At 43.9% G+C, this 26,141-nt stretch overlaps 1 protein-coding gene across 4 annotated transcripts in view; it reads right to left on the bottom strand.

Moving 5' to 3' along the window:
* Nucleotides 1-109: 109 nt before the first annotated feature.
* LOC149308393 (tight junction protein ZO-3-like) overlaps nucleotides 110-26,141 on the bottom strand; it is a 48,229-nt gene continuing 22,197 nt past the window's right edge. For all 4 annotated transcript variants that reach the window (XM_089535707.1, XM_089535705.1, XM_089535706.1 and 1 more), the window contains exons 5-20: nucleotides 25,380-25,869; nucleotides 23,676-23,779; nucleotides 22,253-22,415; nucleotides 20,377-20,467; nucleotides 18,874-18,938; nucleotides 16,963-17,038; nucleotides 16,704-16,860; nucleotides 13,799-13,907; nucleotides 12,240-12,459; nucleotides 10,432-10,631; nucleotides 8,701-8,796; nucleotides 6,708-6,778; nucleotides 5,612-5,923; nucleotides 4,977-5,234; nucleotides 2,454-2,506; nucleotides 110-1,614 (exon numbers count right to left, since the gene is read on the bottom strand). In XM_089535707.1, coding sequence (XP_089391833.1) covers nucleotides 1,506-1,614; nucleotides 2,454-2,506; nucleotides 4,977-5,234; nucleotides 5,612-5,923; nucleotides 6,708-6,778; nucleotides 8,701-8,796; nucleotides 10,432-10,631; nucleotides 12,240-12,459; nucleotides 13,799-13,907; nucleotides 16,704-16,860; nucleotides 16,963-17,038; nucleotides 18,874-18,938; nucleotides 20,377-20,467; nucleotides 22,253-22,415; nucleotides 23,676-23,779; nucleotides 25,380-25,869 — 2,574 coding nt within the window. In that variant the 3' untranslated portion in view covers nucleotides 110-1,505. The remainder of the gene's footprint in view (nucleotides 1,615-2,453; nucleotides 2,507-4,976; nucleotides 5,235-5,611; nucleotides 5,924-6,707; nucleotides 6,779-8,700; nucleotides 8,797-10,431; nucleotides 10,632-12,239; nucleotides 12,460-13,798; nucleotides 13,908-16,703; nucleotides 16,861-16,962; nucleotides 17,039-18,873; nucleotides 18,939-20,376; nucleotides 20,468-22,252; nucleotides 22,416-23,675; nucleotides 23,780-25,379; nucleotides 25,870-26,141) is intronic.

Genomic DNA, 26,141 nt, shown 5'->3' on the forward strand with positions numbered 1-26,141 from the left:
ACTAGAACAACAGAACCGTGTCTCCCGCAGCAGGAAAAAACCCAAACTGCCCTGCACAGCCTTCATTCTTTTGCCCTTTGTTCATACTCAACAGGACATACAGTTTGGCTAAAAAGAGTCTCTTTATTACAAAGGCACATGTGGTGGGCTCAGAAAAATAAACCACACACAGCCCCAATAGCTTTCTAAAAGAAAGTCCCATGAACGGAGAAAGCCTGGCTGTACACCATGATAACAAACCAGAGAAATCCCAGGGTCCTCCGTACCTTCCTTGTCCACTCTGACTGTGTATTTATTGTTAGAGACCATAAAAATAAACCCCAGTCCCAAGTATGTGGGAGTGTGGCAGTTTTGAAAAAGGAAAAGTGAACACTGCCTTTGTTAAAACTGTACAGGGATTTGGAACTGTACAGGGATATAGTGCTCTAAAAACCATACCCTCCAAGAAATCAAAATGAAAGCAGGATATGTGTGGCCAAGCAACATCAGAGCGTGGTCAAGATAGCAAATGTTATAAATGAGGAAGAGCAGAGAAGCTAGGTGAGCCTGCAGCTGTGTGCTTTTGCCTGAGCCACTTGGGAAAGGCAAGATTTGGGGGGCCCTTTCTCCTTCAAGTAATAATTCTTTCCTCCATGAAATATTCCTTCACTCCCAACATTTCTAGCGCTGCAGAGAGTGAGACACAGTCATTCACCCTGGCTATAATTGCTTTATATTCTGATGATAGAAAATGGAGAAAAATTTCATTTGGGGGGCAGAATTCTTATTTGGGGGGAAGATGCCACCATTTTGCCTTCCTGTAGCTTCACCTTTGGCTTGAACTGCCACAATTAACTACAAACAGATTTACAGGATGACGAAGATTTAGCATTCCTTGATTCAGGCAGTATGAAACTGACATAATTGTGCAGTGCAGACATACCTTAAGAATGGGGTGCAAAGAAAAACCAAAAGCCCAGCTACATAATTCTTGGGGCAAGCCATACATAATTGGAGTGGTCTAGGATACCAACGGTTGTAGGGGTGTCCTCATACGAGTGCCATGTCAGCAGCACCAGCCCTGCAATCCTCCATATGGGCTGGACTATAACTCCCATCACCCTTAACAAACGTGAGTGGATGATGGCAACCATACTCCAATCTCTGGACTGTGGCAGGTTAGGAAATCTTAAAATGATACAGAGAAATGGGGTGGATCTCATCTGAGGGTAGAAGAAACTTATAGGTACTGTACTGCTGGCTTAAGCTGACAAGAAGAACCAAGGAAAGGGGTAACAAGGTACCGGATATTTCACCTTGTGGAAGATTGTTCTTTTTGGCTGCATTGAGATGATAAAAATATAGGTAGTGTGAGTGTCCGCTGAATGGGGGGTATTCAAAAGGCACAGGTCACCAAGGGAAAGCGCTTATCCCTAGTTCATAGTGGACGGAACCATCTTTGTCGTTTTGCTTTTCCTGGACAAGCTGAAAAATGAAAACTTTACTGGTCCCACTGCAATCTATGTTTACAGGTCTGTGGCAGGACCCCAGTCATAACCATAGTCCTGATCCGATTCAGAGTCGTAGGCCCGAGCCTGGGTGAACTTCTTGCGCAGTGCGTCGTGTTCGTACTCCCTGGCAAAGGAGAATCCAGGTTATAAATGAAGCAATGAGGACTAATTCAGCAACTCTTGACATCCAGCTAGCCCAGAAGTGGGGAAGGTATGGGTGGCAAGCTGCTCCCTAGCAATCCAATTCCCCCTTCACCCAAATTCCCCAGAATGACTTCTTGGGGGTGTGCACCATGTTCAGAAGCTCCCTGGGACTCTTTCCCCCTCCCTGCGTCAACTCAAATATTTGCAAAAGCTTTCAAAAAATGTCTTTTGCTTCACAATGTTCTCTGTTGAGGAAGGCAAATGCCCCAAAACACGGTAAGAAATCCCCCATGTCCCCTAGAAAGTGTTTGGGGGCAAATATGATTTGGGGAGTATATGGAATGGGGTATGGACTGCCAAAGTCTCTTGAGACCCCCCGTTGAAATGCATTGTGTTAGTTTTAGCCCAGCTCTCCAAACTGACAAGGTCATTTTGAATTTTGACTGTGCCCTCCAGGTGCCATAAACAACTTTGATAAGCAAGCCTTCTGTTCCATCATCTGAGTCATCTATAAAAATGCTAACAGATCTCTGGACATAGTGGTAGAATTCAAAGATATAGCCGTGTTAGTCTGTTGAGTTAGTTAGCAGAGAGATCTTGTGGCACCTTTTGAGACTAACTGAAAGAAAGAAATTGCATCTGAGGAAGTCGACTGAAGTCTACAAAAGCTCCTGCTGCCAATTTCTTTCAGTTAGTCTCAAAGGTGCTACAAGATCTCTCTACGTATAGATCTGTGGACATTTCCGGTTCCCTCCCTGGTTCAGCACATTGGTATCTGACTACAGCTCCGAACTAGAAGGCAAGGTTGGGGCCAGGTACCTGATGTTGCTCTCTTGCTGCCACTGTCCTTGGGGTTGCTGGTCACCATCGTGCTGCAGGAGAGACAACAGAAGAGATCAGAGCCAGTGTCTTTGGCCATTCAGTGGTTTGCATAGCAGAAAGGTACAACAGTGTCACTACACTGGACTTATGCTACATCAAAGTTACAACACAGCATGGCACTGGGGTGCAGAGATGGCACAGTGAGTACTGATGCCTCAAGTTTGCATCTTGCACATGGTGTAGTTACTCCCCAGCCTCCCACGTAAAATGGAGAAAGCTGGAAACTTACTAGAAACTAGAGTTGGTTGGATAGTGTTTGTGTGTTGCGTGCCTTCAAGTTGTTTCCGACTTACAGTGACCCTAAGGCAAACCTGTCATGGGGTTTTCTTGGCAAGATTTGTTCAGAGGGGGTTTGCCATTGCCATCCTCTGAGGCTGAGAGAGTGTGACTTGCCCCAGGGCATTTCATGGCAAAGTAGGAAATCAAACCCTGGTTTCCAAAGTCACAGTCCAATGCTCAAAGTACAGATGTATGTTTAGATGCTGAGGAACACATGAATGGAATACACCCAACTTAACTGCCATCTAAAAATTGTATAATGGGATGCATAATGTGTTAAGATAATACATCTTTTATTTTACCCACCATATGAACTATTTCACAGTGTATTGTTACTTTGGCATAGCGTCACTTGCATGGCCTAGATTGGGGTGGCACCCTTGCGTGATTTCTCAAAAAGGGCAATCCCAATATTCATGCCAGTGTTTAGATAGTCAAACATTTCTTATAACTTGGCTCAAAATCCAAAGTCAGACTGCATTCCAGAAATCAGAAGACAACAAGAAGCTCTGGAGGAACTAGACAAGTTCTTGAAGTGCCAAAATATATAACTGAATACACATTAGAGGTGGATAGACTCAATTGAGGAAGCCACCACTGTCCTGAGTTTGCAATGGATAACAAAGTGACTTGGAGGTCTCTCGTTCATAGGATCACCGTAAGTCAGTTGATGGAGTTAACAACAACAAAGGCACCAACAGGATTCTGGCTAAATGAATAAAGTACCACAGATTTGGCATCTGACAGATTTAGTGCAACACAGAGAGCAACAAACAAGGCTAAACTCCCATGCTTTTACTTACTCTCAGACATTTTACAGATGAAAACTGGGCCAGCTCTGCACAGGTCCAAGGTGCTATGATTCAAAGGGAAACTCCTCTAAACTGGCAAGGCTCTCTTCTTTCCCTGATTTTTTTCAAGCTTAGAAGCAATCTGGGACCCTGCAGTGCAGAATGCTCTGTTCCAAATGTAGGAGCAGCTGTTTGTTTTTCCCTAAGCCGACTGCAAAGAGCAGTTTGCTTCTTTCTCTCCAGCTGAGTTATTTGAGTGCAAAGTATTTTTGCACTTTGAAATCAGTTTGCAGCAACTGAAGAAAGCCACGGACAAAGCGGGAAAGTGGGAGGAGGAGAGAGGAATCAGGACATTTTAAAAGCTGTGGGACAGGAAAGGATTAATCTGGGCTTTCTATGCCAAACTAAGACAGTTGGAGGGTATGCGGTGTGGCTAGACAGTTCAACCAGGAGCAGTTTTAAAGAGTCCAGGTTAGATACCTTAGAATCATAGAATAATAGAGTTGGAAGAAACCGCAAGGGCCATCCAGTCCAACCCCATTCTGCCATGCAGGAAATCTGAATCAAAGCATCCCTGACAGATGGCCATTCAGCCTCTGTTTAAAGATTTCCAAGCAAGGAGACTTCACTATACTCCGAGGGAGTTTGTGCCACTGTTGAACAGCCCTTACTCTCAGGAAGTTCCTCCTAATGTTGAGGCGGAATCTCTTTTCCTATAGCTTGCATCCACTGCTCCGGGTCCTAGTCTCTGGAGCAGCAGAAAACAAGCTACCATTTCCCCGCAATGGTTACCATCATTTGGGTCTTTCCCATTTTGGTAGGGGTTCACCTCCCACATTCTCAAAGGTTGAAATTCCTTTTGTGAGTCTCCATGATGAAGGAGAAAGGTGGGAGACGGAAAGAGAAACTGGGACCTTTTAAAAGCAGCTGAGACAATGGGATGGCAGAGGATTAACTAGGATTGTGAAATTTCAGTGTTCCCATATCTGAATGTTTCGCGGATGAAAACTTCAACACATGTAGCCCACCAATGTCAGTGTGCGATAAAGATGGCAAGACTTATAAAGAAGGGAGAACACACAGATAATGAAAAGTTGCAACAGTTTGGTTTTGTCGGAGGCAAAATCGAGTGCAAGCCATTTTTCCACTTTGAACTCAATTCAAAGTGCAATAATGGAAATAAACAGATAAATAAACTGAGGAAATGTGGGAGGAGAAAAAATGGGACATTTTAAAAGCAGCTGAAAATGTGGGATGGCAGAGGATCGAACTGTAACTGTCCCTGTCAAACTGGGACGATTGGAGGGTATATTTTTGTTTTGCAACGTGTGTGCACTAAATAAGAGTCATATGCACAAGACTTTCACAATCTTATATGTCATGCGCTTACCAGATTGATGGGATAGGCCAAAGCGGCCGCCACGCGCTCACTCAGGTCCTGTTCTAGGCTCCTCTCGGTGGGTTCGGAGGAGCGGGACAAGGCTGGTTCCTGATAAGCCTCTTCCAGCTCCTGGTCCGTGTAGGGCTCCCCTTCGGCATCCGTCTCCTCATAGTCGCTGTTGGCACGGCTGTCGCAGGTCAGGTAGCCAGGGCTGGTGGCTGACGTTTGGTTCAACATATCTAAGCTTTCCTCAGCGGAGACATCCACCTGAGGAGTGAGAAGCAAGGAGAGAAAATTAACATCAAATAGCCATTTGGGCTGAAAAGGTACATGCAAAAGGTCAGGGACCTTGTCATTGCAAATGTTAACCAGAGGACTTTTTGTTTTTGGTCACATCTTGGCACCGCTAGGACATTTGAGGTGCAGAAAGGGTCTTTCTTAAAAACAGAAATGATTTCCAGTCACTTTCTGTTTTGAAAATAGTCCTCTCTTGGATCCAAAACAGCTATGGGAGAAGCTAAAACATGGCAAAAATGTCCCCTAGAAGGGGCAAAAAATGGGGGTGTTTTGAAGGGTGCTCACTCAAGACCTAATGCGGATCCTAGCCACACGCCACATGATTCTACCACCGTAAACCCACCCACCTGCTCTTCCGTCGTCCAGATTGGCCGGGCCTGCTGTATCCGAATGATGTCTTTGAGATGCTGGTACCAACTGTTGGACCCATCTGCGAGGCTGATGGTGGCCGTGAAGAGGTGGCTGCAGTGCTTGCGCATCTTGTTGGCCTGGGCATATAGGCGCCGCGAGCTCTTCTTGGAGTCCGGCGCCAACCACTGGCGCATGGCTTTGACACCCTGTCGGCTCTCTGGCTCACAAAAGACCACGATAGGGAAGTACTGGACGTAATTGAGGCGCTCCACTGCTGCAGGCGTGATATCCAATAGCGCATGTTTATCCTGTGGAAGGGAACACAGGGAGATGGTTCAATTGCTGCTCAATTTATGTCTCCTCTGAGTGGCAGGTGCTCTCAAGATATCAATGATGAGAAAGATTTTCTCCCATCAACTCATCCTTAAATTGGAAATGTGAGAAATTGGTTCTTTCTAAATTCAACTAGTGAGCTAGGAATCTCCCCTTAAATATCAAGATTCTAGTCTTCATGGTTTTACATTATTGATGTGAATTGTGTGCATCTCTCTCTGGGATCGCAGGGAGGCCATTGGGACACCTGCTGTGTGACTTCAAGTAGTTTCTGAGTTTTGGTGACTCTAAGGTGAACCTAACACAGGGGTTTTGGGGCACAGTTCCTTCAAACGTGGTTTGCCATTTCCTAATATTCTGGGAGAGGATGATGTCTACAAGGTCACCCAGTGAGTTTCCATGGATGAGAAGGGATCTGAATTCTGATATGACGCCTAGTTCAATACTCAAACCATGTCATCACACTGACTTTGAAAATAGTGTGTTCCTGGCTCTTGTTCAGAGTGGATTTAGCATGGCTCAATATATTTTCATAGCTGAGCAGAGGGGATTTCAGCCCTGGTCTCCGGGAGTCTTAGTCCAACTCTCAGATCTCTATACCACTCTAGCTCAAATACACCCATGTTGCACACCTATGAATGAGAGACCTCCAAGAGCCCCACATATGTGTTCACAAGTTCAGGGTGTCACGCTATGTATTTCACCAGAAATTTCACCTCCATAAGCTTCACACTGGCACCACTTAGTACATTCTCCCACCTGCTTTGCAATTTGCCACACGGAGTCCAGCTTGATCACTTTGGCTGATCCTCCTTCTCTGGAGACACTCTCTGGAAAAACATAGAGAAAAAGAAACAAGATATGACCAGTGAAAAAAGAGGGAGAGAGAGACACCATTTTCGATATCCAGAGATCTGCTATCACCACCGAACCTATTTAGTTGCCTTTCTTGTTTGTTTGGTGGCTGCTCTTCTTAAGTCATCTAATTCATTGATTCTATTGTCTCCACCATGCGCTTTTCACTGGAAATTTACTGGGAGGTGACTTTGCGATCTAGCGGCATGGTAGAGTGTTTGGTGGCATGTTGGTGGCAGTAGACTCACGTCTATGAAAGCTTATGCCACCAACGTCTTTCTTACTCTCACTTAGTCTCAAAAGTGCCACGAGATCCCTTTGCAAACTGGTTCAGACTAATACGGCTATGTCTTTGAATTCTACTACATATGTGCGGCTATGTGCAATAGAACTAGTGGCCTTATTTTCTCCATTTATGTGTCCTAGTGCGTTTTTGGTAGTCAGCGGAACAGGAATTGCCCCTTCGATCCACAAAACATTGATTTTACACTGCAGTTTCGGAAAGACAATAACCATCACCTGGTCCATGGTCGGTTGAGGGGTTGTGTTACTTATTCAAGCCTTTGTTTTTTTGCAAGTCAAAACACATTGGCTAAGCTCATAAACATGTATTAACAAAATGTTCACTGGCAATCCTATATCCACTAACAACATGGAAGCATGCCTTTATTTTGTTTGCAAGTCAAAACACATTGGCTAAGCTAAGAAACAGGTATTAACAAAGTGTTCGCTGGCAATCCTATATCCACTGACAACATGGAAGCATGCCTTTATTTTGTTTGCAAGTCAAAACACATTGGCTAAGCTAAGAAACAGGTATTAACAAAGTGTTCGCTGGCAACCCTATATCCACTGACATCATGGAAACATGCACGGCCCCACTAAACTGAATGAGGCTTACTTCTTCACAGACATGTATTTGCACACTGTGAGACCAGTGTGGAGTAATGGTCTGAGTGTTGGAATAGGGCTCTGGGAGACCAGGGTTCAAATCCTTACTCAGCCACAGAAACCCACTGAGTGATGTTGGGCAAGTCACACTCTCTCAGTCTCAGCCAATCTTGCCCTGCCTCACTGGGTTTTAAAAGTATAGTGTCTAGATCAAGAAAAGTAATAATGCCACTCTATTCTGCTCTGGTCAGGCCCCACCTGGAATATTGTGTCCAGTTCTGGGCCCCACAATTCAAAAAGGACACTGAGAAACTGGAGCCATGTGTCCAAAGGAGGGCGACTAAAATGGTGAAGGGTCTGGAAACCAGGAAGCTCTATGAGGAACGACTGAGGGAGCTGGGGATGTTTAGCCTGGAGAAGAGAAGGTTACGAGGTGATATGATAGCCCTGTTTAAATATTTGAAGGGATGTCATATTGAGGAGGGAGCAAGCTTGTTTTCTGCTGCTCCAGAGACTAGGACCCAGAGCAATGGATGCAAGCTCCAGGAAAAGAGATTCCAGCTCAACATTAGGAGGAACTTCCTGGCAGTGAGGGCTGTTCAACAGAGGAACACACTCTTTCTCAGAGTTTGTGGTGGAGTCTCCTTCCTTGGAGGTCTTTAAGCAGAGGCTGGATGGCCATCTGTCAGGGATGCTTTGACTGAGAGTTCCTGCATGGCAGAATAGGGTTGGACTGGATGGCCCTTGAGGTCTCTTCCAACTCTACGATTCTATGATTTAAATTCAGTTTTTAACTTGTGTTTTTAACCTTGTTTTTACCTTCTTTTGTTCTGCATCCCTCTTTTACCTGTGCTGGTCTACGAACTGTAATAAAGATGAACTGAACTGAACTCAAGTCTCAGAGGAAGGCATTGGGATACCTTCTCTGAAAAAAACCTTGCAAAGACAACCCTATGATAGGTTTGCCTAACCATTGCACCATCCCTTCAACTGAAGGAGGACTCACCAGCAATTTCAAACTCGTCCGGCATCTCTGTGCACAGTTTCTGCATGGCTATGTCGGCGATTGGCCCCAGGATCACCACCGGACGCTTAAAGGTTGCTGGAAGAAAAACAAACTGTTGCTGTGAATTGTTTGCAGCATTCTTGTTGAATCACCCCGTATTTGTAGTCTCTTAAATTATTATTGTTAAAATTAATAATAATAATAATAATAATAAATTATAATATTATTATTAATAAATTATTATTATTATTATTATTAATAAATTACTATTACTATTACTATTAAATTATTATTGATAAATTATCATATTAATATGATAGCCTTTTGGCTGAAGAGCAGGGTATAAATAATAATAATAATAATAATTATTATTATTATTATTATTGTCTTAAACTGAATTTATTGTATGCCACCATGAGATGTTCAGGAATAGAGAAGGAATATATGGTAAGCTTTGAAAAACACACACACAATTAAACAAAATAATTTTTAAAAATAAATAAAATAATGAAATAATAATAATGAAATAAAATAATGAAATAATAAAAATAAAATAAACGATTAAATAAAATAATTTTGCATTTTGTAGAGAAGCGGGATATAAATAATAATAGTTGTTGTTGTTATTATTATTATTATTATTATTATTATTATTATTATTACATAAAACTCCTGGTGTGCATTTTGCTTCCTTCACACACTAGGATTGCCAAGTGAAATAAGTAATAGGGCTTCTGTACCTTTTAATGATTGTGTAGAAGAGGGAATTTCAGCCGCTGTTGCTTGTTACCCGACAAGTCACCCCTGCTAAAATTCCTTCTTCTACACAGCTATTAAAAGGCACAGGAGCTGTGTCCTTTATTATCACTTGGCAACCCTACCCCACACTCTGCTGTACACAGATTTAACTCACTTCTGGAACTCATTACTGGGAGATATGGAGATGGCCTCTGGCTTTAAAATGGGTTGGGACCATTCCACAGAGTAGGAAAAGTCAGTCAATCAGGTAATATTAATCATCGTGGCTATTTGCCATGATGACGGCTGCATGAAACCTCAAGTTTCCCGGGAAGTCTATTTCATGACTATGAGATGCTGAGATTGAAGAACAAGGCAGGCGCCACTGCGCTCACATGCTGCTTGCATCCAAAATGGAGCGCTAGACTTGATCGTCCTACCCAACAGGTCCCTTCTAGCGTAGGCCTATGAAGATAGCAAAATGTGGATCCTCCATGTACAGGGCAAGTCTATCTCAAATAATGAAGTCATGGGTGACAATTCATTTAATTTAATTTCAATACCATTTCCCTCTCATTATGGGTTGTTCCATCCCTGTTCCCATGCCATCTGGCTATACTAGAAAAAGAAGATCAGTTGTTCCACCAGCCATGCCGAAAACCCACTTCTTTTATCCTCTTCTATCAACCATTCCTCCTTTAAGGATAAAATACCTTTCCCATACAATGGCAGTCTATCTCAGCTCACTACATCCTGGAGACATGGAACTGTTGCCTAACACCCCCTGGTTGAACTCAAAAGAATGAATGACGGAGTTATAGAGTTTGAGGTAACCCTAAAGGCCATGTAGTCCAACCCCCTTCCATGCAGGAATCTACATCCCAAGTGGCCCCAAACAAAAACTACAAAGCTGGCAGGGCATGATGGTTGCCACACAATTCATGCTGCCAGGTCACGATGGCACATACACAAATTCCACAATGAATTCCCCACCTTCCTTGAGCATGACTCTTTCGTAAGGTGGATAGTGGCCTTGTTTGGTGAGGGCTGATAGGTCTTCACGGCTCTTCCGCAGGTTGCGTTTGGCCCCTCTCAGTCCGCGCAGCTTCCAAAACTCGGCACGCGCACCGGAAGAACCGGAGGTGCCTGAGGTGGCTTTGAGGACTGATTCAAGGCTGGCGATTTGTTCTGCCCTAGGAATTACAAGGATCACAGAGTTGAAAGGGAACGCAACTCCAAACCCCCACCATGCAGGAATACACAACTACAGCAGTTCTGGAAAGTGTACCTCCAACCTCTGCTCAAATATCTCCAAAGATGGAGAGTCTACCACCCTCCAAGGCTGTCTGTTTACATTGTCAAACAGTTTTTTACAGTTTAGAAATTCTTCCTAATGCTTAGATGGAATATCTTTTCTTGCAATGTGAATCCACTGGTTCGTTTTCTAATCTCTGGAGCAGCATAAAACACACTTGCTTCAATAAATGTATTTTTAGAGGCCATCATGTCACCTCTCAGGTTTCTCTTCCCCAAACTAAAGAAACCAAATGGATCTGTCCTATGGAATCCTGGGACTGGAAGTTGATGGAGGGGCATTGAGAATTCTCAGCCAGAGAGCTCTAGTTCCTTCCCCAACTACAAACTCCCGAAGCCCTCCAGTGACAGCTCCAATTATCCAGCATGGACATGGGTCTAACAGACAAGCATTCAGCCTTACTTCTCCAAACAACGCATCTTTGTCATCATGCTGACAACGTTATTGGGACATTCATTCTCTCGGTCTTTCTTGACCTACCTTGTAGGGTTATTGTGATGATAAATTGTAGTGGGGAAGAGGAGAGTATTCTATGTCACCTTGGAGGAGCGGTACATCAGAATGTAAATGTGATTAGTTAGAATTCTATACTACGTACCCTTCAACTATTCTGATTCGGCAAGGACAGTCCTGAACAATTCTCTGCCATTTCAGTTTTTCCGCAGCTTTTAAAATGTCCTGGTTTCTCTCGCCTCCTCCCACTTTCTCCCTTTGCAATTGGAGAAACTGAAGCTGCCTTCAATTTCTCCAAACTAAGTTCAAAGTCCAAACGTAGTTGCACTCAAGTAACTAAGGAGTTTATCACACTGGAGGAATTTCTTTTAATGAAAAGAAAGTGGGGCCAGAATGTATTCACGTGAATTTGCTAGTTCAGCGAATTTACATGAATTCGAATTGCGTTCGAACTGACTTCCCATTGCCCGAAATTGTGTGTGGTAGTCTATCACGCAATAACGCGAAACCCCATGATTGCATTTGGACTGACTTCCCATTGCCCAAAATTGTGTGTGGTAGTCTATCACACAATAACGCGAAACCCCATGATTGCATTTGGACTGACTTCCCATTGCCCAAAATTGCATGTGGTAGTCTATCACGCAATAACATGAAACCCCATGATTGCATTCGGACTGACTTCCCATTGCCTGAAATTGTGTGAGGTAGTCTATCACGCAATAACATGAAACCCCATGATTGCTATTGGATTATACTTCTAATTTCCCTTGTCTGATAACCTCCATAGTCTGGGGGAGAAGAGAGGAGGTGGCAGAATCATGCCATAACCCAGGAAGCTCAGGGAAACCAACATGTTGCAGCTCCTCCTGACTATCCTGTTCTTTTATTATTAATACCTTTTGTCATCTTGACTACACTGGTGTAGCATGGCCCCACGTCTTGACCTTCATCTCTGAAATGTTAGAGAGTATAGTGCTAGCATGCGCATGCAATGTATTCTCTCTCTCATGTACAAACGCACACACCATACCTGCTCTTGTTTGGGACGATGCCCTTGTCCATTTCTTGGAGCTCCTTGCCCATCCGGATGGCAAGCCAGCTCCCCAGTTTGCCACGGTACATCGTATCCACCACATGGAAGACTTCCCCACGGGTGAAGCTCAACCCAGAAGGTGTGTCCTTCTCAAAATCAAAATGGGTGCGGATGTAGAAGGAATCTCCTACGTTGGACTTGACCATCTTCATGTAGACTGGAAAGGAGGAAAGAGAGAGGGAGATGACACAATCCCAGGGCCTGACACACAAGCCTCTCCTAATGGAGCCACAGCAGACAGAGAGGAAAGGAAAAGGGAAGAAAGAATAGTAGCTACAAGTGGCAGAAAGGGGGATTTTTAAAATATATATATTAAAGGCTATTAAGAAGAGAAAAGAAGGAAGAATTAAATGCCTAATGCTAGGCAATTGGAAAGGCATCACAGAGGGAAAAGGGCCATAAGCAGATGGAAAGGTTTCTTGTTGTGTGCCTTCAAGCCGTTTCCAACTTCTAGAAACCCCAAAGAGACCCTATTATGGGGTTTTCTTGGCAAGTTTCTTCAGAGGGGTTTGCCATTGTCATCCAAGCAAAGGTAACCAGAGAACAAGCAGGAGCAACAAGAAAGAGGTCTGTGCTGGGCAAAGGCAGGAAGAAGACCTGGTTTCTAGGATGGTTGGAGGAGAGGAGTCGCAAAGTCTGTTTGTTTTCGGCTATCGCAAGACCTCAGTTTTTCTTCCTGTCTCTTTGACGGTGATGAAGAATCCTCAAGTTGTTTCCTTTCACCAATCCAGAGAATGACAGAGAGACAGTGACAGAGTGACAGAGGAGATTATCAGACAGTGGTGAAAGGCTGGGAGTAAAAGGCATACTCCCAGCAAAGTTGAGCAATCCTGTGAAAGATTTTCAGACACATCGTGCTTATCCAGGATTTAACCCATGAAGATCCAGGAATGCTCCAACAACAAACCATTCATGGGGAAGTCCTGGGAATGATTTGTTGCTGGAGCATTCCTGGATCTTCATGGGTTAAGTCCTGGATAAGCACAACGTCATCTGAAAATCTTCAGTGTGATTGCACGACTTTCCCCTATTTCCTCCCGTCTGATAATCTCCAGAGATAGAGTGATGGAAAGTGATACATGAAGACTGACAGAGTGATAGCTAGCATGATAGAGTGACTGATATATAGACAGATAATACAGTGAGAGAGATAATAGAGTGATAGTGACAGATAGACTGATACAGACAGACAGACCAGCAGACAGACAGATATAGACAGTGATTGGTAGCAATAGAGTGATAACATTGACTGAGAAAGAATGATAGATGACAGTGATGGAGTATGTGATAGAGTAACAGAAAGAGAGTGACAGAGAGAGAGATAATACAGTGATAGAGTGACAGAAACAGACAAGAGTGACTGTGTGAAGGAAGGAAGGAAGGAAGGGAGGAAGGGAGGGTGGGAGGACTGGACAGATGAAGGCTTTTTTGTGGGAATGACTTTGCCCCGTCAGCCTTTCTCTTTTTTCCAACTATCCAAAGGGCGAGTAACTTACTGTCCTGCTTGTTCTGGACATGCAGAATCACCTCCTCTCCCGGCGGCAGCTCCATGAGGAACTGTACAGCCTCCTCGCGAGTCATGTTATGGAAGCGTCTTTCATTGACCTGCCAGGAGGAGAACAGAGACCAAGATGCAACAACTTGCTTGCTAAAGCTCCCAAACAGCTTGGGGAAAGTTCCTTTTTCAGAATCCCCCGAGGGATTCTGTGGATGCTATAGCCCCCAAAATGTACTTTTTCCATGGTGTGCTGCTACAATAAAAGTTTGCATACCTCTGTAGCACAGTTTCTCCTTCACTGAATCCATTCTGCAAATATTAATTGTTTTTACTACACGTTCCACAGATCAATGAATTAAGGCATCATCCATGGCTCTTTTCCTTGCTCCTCACTGTATCCTCCCCATCCCTGTGCGGTAAGACAGTCTGAGAAAGAGGGGCACTCCACATTCATGGCTCTCCATCTTGTTAACTCCTCTCACGTCAACTTTGACTTATGGAGACACCATGAATGAGACAATTCCAAGACTCCCTGTCCTCCACTTGTCTGCTCAGGACCTGAAGGCTCAGAGCCATGGCCTCTCTGATTCAATCCCACCATCTGGCATGTGGTCTTCCTCTCTTTCGACTGCCTTCCACTTTTCCCAGCATCACTGGCTTTTCTAATTATTCATGGTTCCCATGATATGGCCATACGATTGCCTCAATTTAGCCATTCTGGCTTCCAGGGATAAATTTGGGCCTGATCTGCTCTAGAGCCTATTTGCTTGTTTCCTTGGCTGACCACAGTATTCTCATCACTCTTCTCCAGCATCACATCCCAAATGAGTTGATTTTCTTTCTATCAGCTTCCTTCCCTGTCCAGCTCTCATGGAGATGGGGAATACAGTGGCTTGAACGATCCTCACTTTGATGTTCAGAGTTATATCTTTCCATTTTAGGATACTGTCCAGTTCCTCCATAGCTGGCCTTTCCATTCCTATTCTTCTAATTTCTTCGCTGTAGTCCCCATTTGGATCAAGACTTGATCCAAGATATGAGACTTCCTTGACTATTTCAATTTCCTCATTATCTTGGATGAATTCTTGCAGTTCTTCCATGGTCATTATTTTTGTTCTCTTAATGTTTAACATTAATCCTACCTTGACGTTCTTCAGTAATTGTTCCAAGTCATTATTGGTTTTTTGCTAGCAGTATTGTATTGCCTGCATATCTTGGGTTGTTAATATTCCTTCTCCGATGTTCACTCCTCTTGACTCTGAGTCTAAGGCTGCTCTGCATATGGATAGGGTGAATGTACCAATTGGGAACCATTCTGTTTCTCCATATTCAGTTCTGATGGCAACCTCTTGTCCAGAATACAGGTTATGCATCAGGACAATCAAATGTAGTGGCATTCCCATTTCTTTGAGAGCATCCCATAGCTTTTTGTGGTCTATGCATTCAAAGGCTTTGCTGTAATCAATGAAGCACATGTAAATTTTCTTTTGGAATTCTCTGGTGCTCTCCATTATTCATCATATGTTTGCTATGTGGTTCCTAGTGCTTCTTCCTTTCCTGAATCCAGCTTGCATCACTGGGATTTCTCGCTCCATATAAGGTAGGGGTCTTTGCTGCAGAATTCCAAGCATGACTTTGCTTGTGTGGGAAATTAGTGCAATGGCCTCTACCTTAACCTGCACTTTGTCCCAGTAACATCTCTGTGAGGTGATCAGACTGAGAGAGAGAATTGGCTTAGGTACATCCATTGAGATCTTTAAACAGAGGTTGGATGGCCATCTGTCAGGGATGCTTTGATTTAGATTTCCTGCATGGCAGAATGGGGTTGGACTGGATGGCCCTTGCGATCTCTTCCAACTCTATGATTCTATGAGTTTCATAGGTCTACTGAGACTTGAACCTCTTAACTACTCAAATGACTCCAAGAAGACTCCAAAAGCAGCAGTCTGGCTCTTAAATAGATGCAGGTTCCTTGCATTATTTCACATTTAAAAAGCCCTCATTTTTCAAGTGGACTTTTTGGTTATCAATGGATTATGCATTTTTGGTAGTCCATGTAATTCCCAGAATGACCTGGGGAAGAAACTGGGTTCCCAAACTTTTCTGTGTTACCTACCTCAGATTTAAACACAACCACTCCTCATTGGCAAACCTCCCAAAGGTGGGATTTGAACCAAGATTCTGGACTTAGGCAAACCACAAGTCCAATTCAGGAAAAAAAAATTATTGTGTTCCCAGCTGCCTCTGCATACTCTTTCACATTTTGAAGATGAAAACCAGGATGTATGTGGCCAAGCAACATCAGTCAAGGTAGCAAAAGTGATTAATAAGGAAGAAGGTAAAAGCTAGAAGAGGCTGCAAGAGTTTGCCTTTGCCTGAGCTGATTGGGAAGGGCAAGATGGTGTCCTCTCTTCTCCTTCCCCTGACAAAGTGGGATGGCAGAGGGTTAACTGGAACTGTGTCTGACAAATCAAAACAGATTGCACTGTTTCTGTTTCCTAAAGAAACCCAATTATACTTCAGTCACAGAACAAGTAACAGAATCATAGAATCCTAGAGATTGAAGGGACCCCAAGGGCCAGCCAGTCCAATCCTATTCTGCCATGCAGGAACTCTCACTCAAAGCATCCCCATTGACAGATGGCCATCCAGCCTCTGTTTAAAGACCTCCAAGGAGGGAGACTCTGCCAGAATCTCCGAGGAAGGAGTGTGCTCCACTGTTGGACAGTCCTTACTGTCAGCAAGTTCCTCCTAATGTTGAGCTGGAGTCTCTTTTCCTGGAGCTTGCATCCATTGTTTTGGATCCTATTCTCTGGAGCTGCAGAAAACAAGCTTGTTCCTTCCTCAATATGGCATCCTGTCAAATATTTAAACAGGGCGATCATATCACCTCTTAACCTTACCTGGAGGATCTGATCACCTTCCTGGATGCCTTGGCTCTCTGCTGGGCTACCATCTTGCACACCAGCCACGAATATACCAACATCATTGCCACCGGCAAGTCGGAGCCCAATGCTCCGGGCCTTGATGAAATGGACAACTTTGGAATCTGGGCTGTACCTGAAATTGGAGAAAAGGCCTAAGCATCAGGGTCTGGTGGCCTAACACTGCTTTCCAGAATATCTAGTCCATGTCTGTTGGACAAAGAGCCATGGTTCTTACCCATAATAGCCACCACTCTGGGAGACAGTAATATCCTCATGGGCATTATAGTCATTCTCTGGGACTTCCTGAGCATCTGGAAAAAAAGCAAGGCGATAATGTAAAAGGTAACTTCAGACATAGCTTTCTAATATGCCACAATTATAGCCACTAAACTGCCCACATTAACTGTCATGGCTGCATCATATGTAATCTGGGATTTGCATATCCTCTAGTGTTTCACAGCTGAAAAGCAGAAAATGTGTGGCCAAGCAGACTGTAGTCAAGATGGCAAACCTTATGAATGAGGAACATACAAACCAGGAGAGGTGGCAGCAATTCCCTGCTAAATGAACGCAAAATACTTTTGCACTTTGAGTCCAGTTTTCAGCAACTGAAGTAAGTCAAGGATGAAGGGGGAAAGTGGAAGAGGAGAGACTGACATTTTAATAGCAGCTGAAAAATTGGGAGGATTACTTGGGACTATCCCAGCTAAATCAGAACAATTGTAAGGTAAGTAGTAGCGTACCCACAGGAGACATGGCTTACAAGAGAAGATTTTGCAATGACTGTTCCTCAAACCTGGACATGACTCCCATTTTATGTAACATGGAAAACACCAAACTAGGAACTAAACAGCTATTGTGAGACAGCTGTGACTGTTCCAGATAAACCTGAAATGTGCCAAGTTGCAAGGCTAAATGAAACAATTGCTCTCCAAATAGGAATTCTATGCCCCATCAAATTTTTAACATTGCTGTAACTTAAAACTTCAGTAGAGCAGTAAGAAATATATAGTTTATGCATCCAAAGAAAAAGCAAAGGCCAAGCAACAAACTGGACTCAAGCTGAAAGGACATTCAGCTACTGACGCGTTCAGAGGTGAAAAGAAAGTCCAAAACTGCAAAACACATGTTATAGGAACACAGCAATATGAACATGGCAAATGTAAGAATTCTGGCTGGGAACAGTTTTCAATGCCAATAATGCTAGAAATTTAAAAGGGGTCTCATTGGGATGGTCCTTGCCTCATTGAGACAGTTGGAGGGTATAGATTTGTAGTGCTGTGGGGTACTTTGAATTCTGAATCATAGCACCCAAGGCTTTTGCAAACTGCAAATGAAACTACAACACCAGAGGTGCATTCACTTGCTCTTCCTCCAACCAGATACCCACCATCCTATGCCACCAATGACCCTCTATGCTCTATATTGGACAAACACACTTTCTTCTCACAAACACTACTTCTCCCTCACATGCACTCAGTAATGTTCTTTATATGACTTTCCCTCAGATACGTTCATTCCTAGTCTTACACACAATTCCTCTCTCCCACGCACACAGACATGTGCGCGCATACCCGCACACGTCACACTCTTCATCTCTTTTTCACATACTCACATATGCATTTATGTATACTTGCATATACAGGAAGAGAAGGAATATTTCTGTGTGTGAGAGAGAGTGAATGAGTGCGTGTGAGTGAAAGAAAGAATGAACAGTCGTAACTGAGTGTGTGAGCTTTGGGGCATGTGCCTAGTATGTCTAAAATTTATACATGTGTTACATTTAGTTAAATAAAATTGTTCTAATTTTAACAATGTTATTTCTTTATAAAATATTAAAATACAAATATACATGTGCAAATCAAAATCTGCACACTAAACAAGCTATTTTTAATCCATATAATGTGTTAAGTGGGGGCACAATGTCCACATATAGATATAAAAGGGGGTCACAAGTAGGAAAGCCATGGCTCTCTGGATTGCATTTATCCATCTGAAATGCAGTCTTCCTCTTTTCCTATTGCCTTCAGCATTCCCAAAATACCATAGGATGCAGCCATGTTCAATGAAAATGAGCTTAGATGCCTAGACTCTGCCCTATTTTCTTTCTTTATCTCCTTCCTTCACAGGTGGACTAGGAACTCACCAAAAACTGGGTTTGGAGTAAATTCCTCTGTTGGCACTTGTTTCTTGCTGGAATGTCTCCTTGATCTGGAGTGAGGAAGGTGAGGGGAAAAATTAAACCTTGTTAGGATTTAAAGATATAGGCCTGTTACAGACTGCCAAAATAAAGCCGCTTCGGGTCTCTTTGGAGGTATGCTGTTTAAATGATGCATGCATCCTAAGAATCCAGAAGCTGCACCAAAGCTGCACTCCAGTGCTTAGGAATGGAGTGTGGCTTTGGCGCTACCTCCGGACTCTTAGGACCCATGCATCATTTAAATAGCATACCTCCAAAGAGACCCGAAGCAGCTTTATTTTGGCAGTCTGTAACAGGCCATAGCCATGTTAATCTGGAAAATCAGCATGCAAAAAGATCTTGTAACACCTTTGAGATCATGGAGTTTATCACACGAAGGAGATCAGGAGTTTATCCCGTGAATATCCCAGAAAAACCGCATCATTACGAGTAAAAGTTTCACACAACGTCGCACAAAACCCGACATTAAAGCAGTCACAAAAAAGCATTAACGCACATCTTTTTACTTTCAGGATTTCGGCGACAATGCATTTCCGATATCACTTTATTTGTGCAATTGCGTGTGATAATCATTTGCCCAAATACTCGCCATTTCCGCTTCATTTGCAGGATGCTTTAAATGCGATTTAATCTCACTTTAATGCCGAAATCAGCCTCAATGTGATAAACTCCTAAGTGAAAGAAAGAAGTTGGCAGCATGAGCTTTTGTAGACTTCAGCCTACTTCTTCTGACACATGTTTTAAAGCGGAGAATCCAGAGTCAGACCTATATAAGTTGTTTGTGAGAACTTCAATTCAGATTCAAAACCTGATGTGTTATGGAGAGTACAGTTTTAATGATGGTCATTGGGAGTCAAAGGTAGCAAGATGGCTGTTGCCTATAGCATGGAGCAATATGCAATAAAAAGCCACCAGATTTCACCAAAGGAGTGGTGTATATGGTCATTCCTCTACTACAGAAACGATTTAACTTCATAGTGTTTCGTGGATTTTTCGGGCTCTGTGGCCATGTTCTGGAAGAGTTTATTCCTGACGTTTCGCCAGCATCTGGGGCTGGCATCTTCCGAAAATGCTTGCCTGGAAATATATACTCCCAGGGTCACACAACATATATATACCCAATTCCTTTCCAGACAAGCATTCTCTGAAGATGCCAGCCACAGATGCTGGTGAAACATCAGGAAGAAACTCTTCCAGAACATGGCCACAGGACCAGAAAAAGCCACAAAAAACTACGGATGCCATGAAAGCCTTCGATTTAACTTCAGTTGCAAAAATGGAAACAGTTGGAAATGGATAGCTCTAATCAGCAGATGCTCTGTATGCAAAAAGAAATGGGCAGGAAAATAATCAAATAAATTACTCAATAAGGAGGAGACAGAAGGTTGAGGAATAACTGCAGAGGTGAAGGAAAGGTTCAAGAGTAAGATGTCCAAGGAGACGGCTTACGAGGGAGAATTCCTGCGCGGAGATTCGGGCGAGCGTGGACTGCTCTCTGCCGGTGGTGGAGGCGAGATGTCAGAACCAAGATCGGAGATGTCTGGCAGAGGAGGGAGCAAAAAGAGAGGGACAGCTTCTTAGTATGGCAACCCTCCATTTTGGGAAAGACAGATCTAAATCCAGTCCATATCGGGCTTGCTAGGGCCAGCTCAAGGTAAAAAAAACAAAATGGCATCTCCTCTCCCAAAGGAGTGGTGTATACGGTCATCTCTCTCTCTTTTTTATATATACAGTTGGCCCTTCTTATACACTGATTTTTTTATACACGGATTCAAGCATCCACGGTTCGCAAAGGTCCAAAAAAAGTATGAATTTCAAATATCAAACCTTGATTTACATTTTTTATAAGGGACACCATTTTGCTATCTCACTATATTTAATGGGACTTGAGCATCCACGGATTTTGTGATCCACGGGGGATCTTGGAACCAAACCCCAGCGGATAACAAGGGTCCACTGTAAATGTTTATTGAATATTAAAAACATACACTCTAAGAAGGTTATCGCATGGGGGCAAAACCATCCCCCGATGTGTTCTAACGAGCGCGAGCGCGGGCGCGCACGGAGCGTGATGGGAACCCGATGGGGCCCAGAACGCTAGTTTACCGCACGATGGAATGCCGCCGCTGCCGCCGGCGTTCCCCTCGGGTTCCCGATGTGTTCCAGGAGGCGCCATTTCTGGGAACGCTTTTGAAACTGTTCCCAGAAATGGTGCCTCATGGAACACATCGGGAACCCGATGGGAACGCCCGGTGGCAGCGGCGGCATTCCACCGTGCGGTAAACTAGCGTTCTGGGCCCCATCGGGTTCCCATCACGCTCCATGCGTGCCCGCGCTTGTGCTCGTTAGAACACATCGGGGGACGGTTTTGCCCCCATGCGATAACTTTCTAAGTATGAAACCTTACATTCAATCGTCTCCTCTACATCAAATGTACAACAAATAGGCTTCTCCACATATATTTGTAAAGAGGGTATTTATGTATACTTTAAAATGGTATTCATAAATACATCCATATATATGCACCTATACAGTTACACCTATACACCTATCATATATATTCCTATATATATATAGCTGCATACTTCCCTATTTATACTCATAGGAACAAGTAACTATACCAACAAAAGAGGTCACTTACTCATGGCTGATAGGTATTTATTAACTTTCTTAACTTATAACATCCCATTACTGCATTCTTTATACCATCTTTCCTGCATTTCCCTTCCCAGTTTCCTCCTCATCTCTGTTATTCCACTCAACCTCTTTTCCATCTCACTCCATGCCTATACAGTCATTTCTCTACTGCTCCTCAGGCTGTGAAAGTGTGTAGTTCAGGGTCACCCAGTGGGTTTCATGGCCAAGCAGGAATCGAACCCTGGTCCCCAGAGTTGTAGTCTAATGCTCAAACCACTATGCCATGTTGGTTCTCCTCTTATCACTACCATACCCCAAAACATGGGATTTTGGGTGTCTCCTTCAGTCTACACAGAGGGCCAGTTTTCAGCCCTCAAGTAAGAGGCATCCCTTATGATGAAGGATGCCTTGCAACCCTCCTCGAAAGAGGTCACTTTTCAAATAGGAAGTCAACTTGTAGCTAACGTCTTGTTTGAAAACAATGGCATCTCTTGGGTCTCAAAAGTCCTGATGTGGGGTAGAAATGTGGCTATACTGTCCCCATATTCCCAAGGGAGCATGGGAAGGCCTTTGGGACAGGCACCCCACAAAAAGTAAAGGAGAACTGGCTGGAGCCCTGAAAAATATCCGGAGGTTATGCACATGGCCTAACGTCTCCAAATGCATTCTTTCCACCCTGTATGCTCACCGTCCAAGTGGGAACTTTCGCTCTCGCTGTCTCTCACTTCGGGGATATTGACCAAGAACTGGTTGTTATCCCGTAAGACATACAGGGTGAGTTGTCCTTCAGACTGCTCTATCAACTGCCGTGTCTCAGCAAGAGACATATTCTCACTGGCCACACCATTGATCTGCAAGAGACAGAGAGAGACTGTGGTTAGAGTGATTAAATTGGAAGATCTGGGTTTAAATCCCTCTCGCTGAGCCATTAAATTCTATGGGTGACCAGTTTCTCTCTCCACCTGAATTGCCGGACAGGGTTGCTGTGCCAACTAGAGCTCAGAAAGTGATTCTTTAACACAATTCACTCCTATTACCCATTGTGGTGCTGCAAAAGTAACTTCTTTGATGTTGCAATTGGACTTTACTACTCAGAGTGTTTAAACTGTTGTGTGTTGCCTTTTCGTTGTGTTATTTTAAGAAAATATACCCACCGATCAGCGAGAATGGTCTAAACCTTGGAGAACGTTGTGTCAAATTTCTCTACAATGACCTCAAAAGTAACTTTTAAAAGTCAGAAAATATTACTTGCTATATCAGAGGTGCTGACGTTTGTCGCCCACCAAGTGTGGCCCCCAGGATTTTATTTTAATTCATTTATTTTTAATGGACATAATTCACTAGAGCTCCCAGAAACCTCAGATTAACCAAGGCTTAGGAATTCTAAGGGCTGCAGTCCAAATTACGGAAGACCAAAGTTTGAGAACTACTGCTCTTTGGGCATGTTCATCCTTTTTAAGATTTTGAAACCTTCCGTCGTGTACCTTTCCTTCCAAACCAGAAAAGATAGTTATACCCAGGATGTAATTTTACCCCCACTCATTGCATTATTTTTGAAATGCAACTATGTTTGTTGTTGCTGTACGCCTTCAGGTCATTTCTGGCTTATGGCGATCCTAAGGCAACCCTATCATGGGGTTTTCTTGGCAATATCCATTCATTACTATTGCCTTCCTCTGAGGCTGAGAGTGTGTGACTTGCTCAAGGTCAGCTGGGGGTTTCGTGGCTGAGTGGCGACTCAAACACTGGTCTCCAGAGTCATAGTCCAGCAATGAAACTACTGTGCCATGCTTGCTTTCAGCTATGTTGCACTCTTGCTGAAACCATGACAAAATAGAATGATTACAGGTGGCACATTCAACACATTAATGCCAATGTGTTACTCCCAAGATCAAGTGAGGAAAAGGTATGGAAAGCCCACATTGACCTCCTTAGAAGGAAAAGTAGGAGAGAAATCTAATACCTGAGACATACCAGTGGATCTTGGAAGACAGATTTGGGGAATTCCTGCTCAATTTCACTCTTTGACGATGTCCAAGGGATTGGTGGGGAAAAACAGCTCTGTTACTTGTTCTAGCCCCCCAATTCCCTTCCCCTGCTCCCATATTCACCTTCAATATGAGGTCCCCTTCCCGCAGGTTGTTGTCTCCGGCTGCCAGCCCTGTGTCCGCAATGTGTTTGATAAAGATCTGGCTCCCCAGCTTCAAGCCGTATTCTTTGGTTTTCGGGGTTCAGGAGGGAAGAACATAAAGAGAGAAACAAAGTCAATCAGTTAGTGAAAGCAATCAGAGTTTTTTGCCGCTCAAGTTTGTAAGGGATCCAGTGTGGCATAATGGTTTGAGTGTAGGTCTGAAGACCAGGGTTCGATTCCCAGCTCAGGCATGAAACCCACCTTGGGCAAGTCACAGTCTCTCAGCCTCAGGGGAAGGCAATGGCAAACCTTCTCTGGGCAAATCTTGCCAGGTAAACCCCATGATAGGTTTGCTTTAGGGTCGGAAACAACTTGAAGGCACTGGTCTCCAGAATCATAGTCCAACACTCGAACCACTACACCATGTGGGCTCTTGTAAGAGTAAAAGGCTTTTCACTTTGGGGTCTAACTGATTTCATTCAATTTTTAAATTGTCTTTTAACCTGTTTCAGTTGGTTTTAAGCAGTATTGGTTCTCACTCATCCAGTTGTTTCAAACACTTTCGATCTGTCTGATGAATTGTTATGGCTTCATGTTGCGTAAGCTGATTTTATTTTACATTTCCCTGCTATCTTTAGCTATCGGGCAAGATAGAGGGTGTGCTGTGATTTGTCAGTTTGCTGATACTGGGTTTTAAAACTTTATTGATTGATTCAAGTTTGCACCCGTACGACTTAAAGCAGTAGCCTTCGTTCGGAGGAAACTAATGAAACAAACTCAACAAGGATTTGGGTGGCTCAGGAATATTACATTGAATTACACAGCCAGGGTCATAGTGGTCAGAGTAGGGGTGGGTAAAGAACTGTCCATAGGACACATGTGGCCCTCAACCCTTTTTTCCCCCAAGGCCTCCAAGCTCCCCAATTAAAAACCAAACTGGGAGCATTGAAAAACCAGGGGTGTGCCTTCATGAAACCATACCTTCTGACATTTCACAGACTAAAACAGGGATGTGTGCAGCCAAGCAACATCAGAGTGTGGTCAAGATGGCAAAAGTTATGAATGAGGAAGGAAGAAGAGAGACCTTAGGAGAGGCTGCAACAGTCTGCTTTTGCCTAAACCTACTGGCAAAGCCAACTCTTCCCCACTTTCCCCTGCTGCATTCATGGAATCCAAACTACATTTGCACTTTGCAAACTTAGTTTGCAGCAATCAGAGTAAGCTGAGAAAAAAAGGGTATTTGGAGAGAGAAACAAGGATGTATAAAAAGCAATGGGGTGCCAGAGGATCCATCAGGATGGTCCCCGCCAAGACAAGACATCTGGGGATGGTGTTGTCGTCTGGCATGCCAGCACTAAAAATGAGTTCAAGGCAGTGAGGAAAGGCAGGCCATAAGTACATTTTTTAAATGCAAGGGAATAAAGGAATAAGCAATGCACCTAAATGCTGAGAACGGTCCACAAAGGATAGCTTGGGTTTGAGGAGAGAAAAATGCACCAAGGGCAGTTAAAGGGAAAGTCTGTGTTTAGAACAAAATACAACCCCTTCTGGTAGGCTCATGCAGCTTATTTTAAATTATGATTTTTAAAGTACTGATTGATTGGAACATGTACAACTTTATATACTCTTTTAAGTGAGTTTGTGTGTTTAATCTGTTGTTATTATTAGAGGAGCGAGCATTCACCTTCATTCTCTTTGCTTTTCGTAAGAACCGTGCGGACAGGTTTCGTTGGCACATCTTGCTTTGGCAGCCTCTTGAACCCAGACATCAATGCCAGCCCTCCGGCGTTCCCTCTGGGGCCATAGCCATTGGTGAATGGGCGCCTGTCAGATCCACTATCGTGGCTCCATCTGCGGAGGCCCCTGTCTTGGCTCCTCCTCTGGTTCCTGACCGGTTGCCTGTGGGGGGCATCTTCCTGGTCTCGGTAATGCCCAGAGCTCCGCTCACTGGAGGAGTCCCCATCATAGCCTCGGTTGTGATCTGCCTCTGCCTGGCGCTGCCCGTAGCCGCCGGGCCTGCTCCCCAAATACGGTTCGCCGCCCCGATAACTGTCCTCATCCGAATCCTTGTTCCGGCCCTCAGAGGAGTGTGAAGCAGGGCTGGAGAGAGGGACGCCTTTGGGTGGGCTGGATTTAGAGACTGGGAGATGGACTTTCCGGGGTCTCTTCACTGTCTGCCAGTACAGAGAAAAACTGGGTCAAGGAGCCAACCTTACCTGGAAGCACTTGATCAAGAAATTCAAAATAAAGGACCAAAAATGCACCCCAAGGATAGGATTAACGTGGCCCATGGCTCACATACGATCCTTCTGAGTCCTTGGAAATTTCAGTGACACACACAAAGGCACTGGCAAGCCCCATTCCTATCACTTTTCATTTGAAAAATATGATTTTCTGGGTAAAAATGGCCATTTTAAAGGTTTGAGGGTACCTGCAAACCATCAAA

Source organism: Sceloporus occidentalis, unplaced genomic scaffold, assembly GCF_023333645.1.
Source record: "Sceloporus occidentalis isolate IW3139 unplaced genomic scaffold, rSceOcc1.0.p SCAF_8, whole genome shotgun sequence".
NCBI lineage: Eukaryota > Metazoa > Chordata > Lepidosauria > Squamata > Phrynosomatidae > Sceloporus > Sceloporus occidentalis.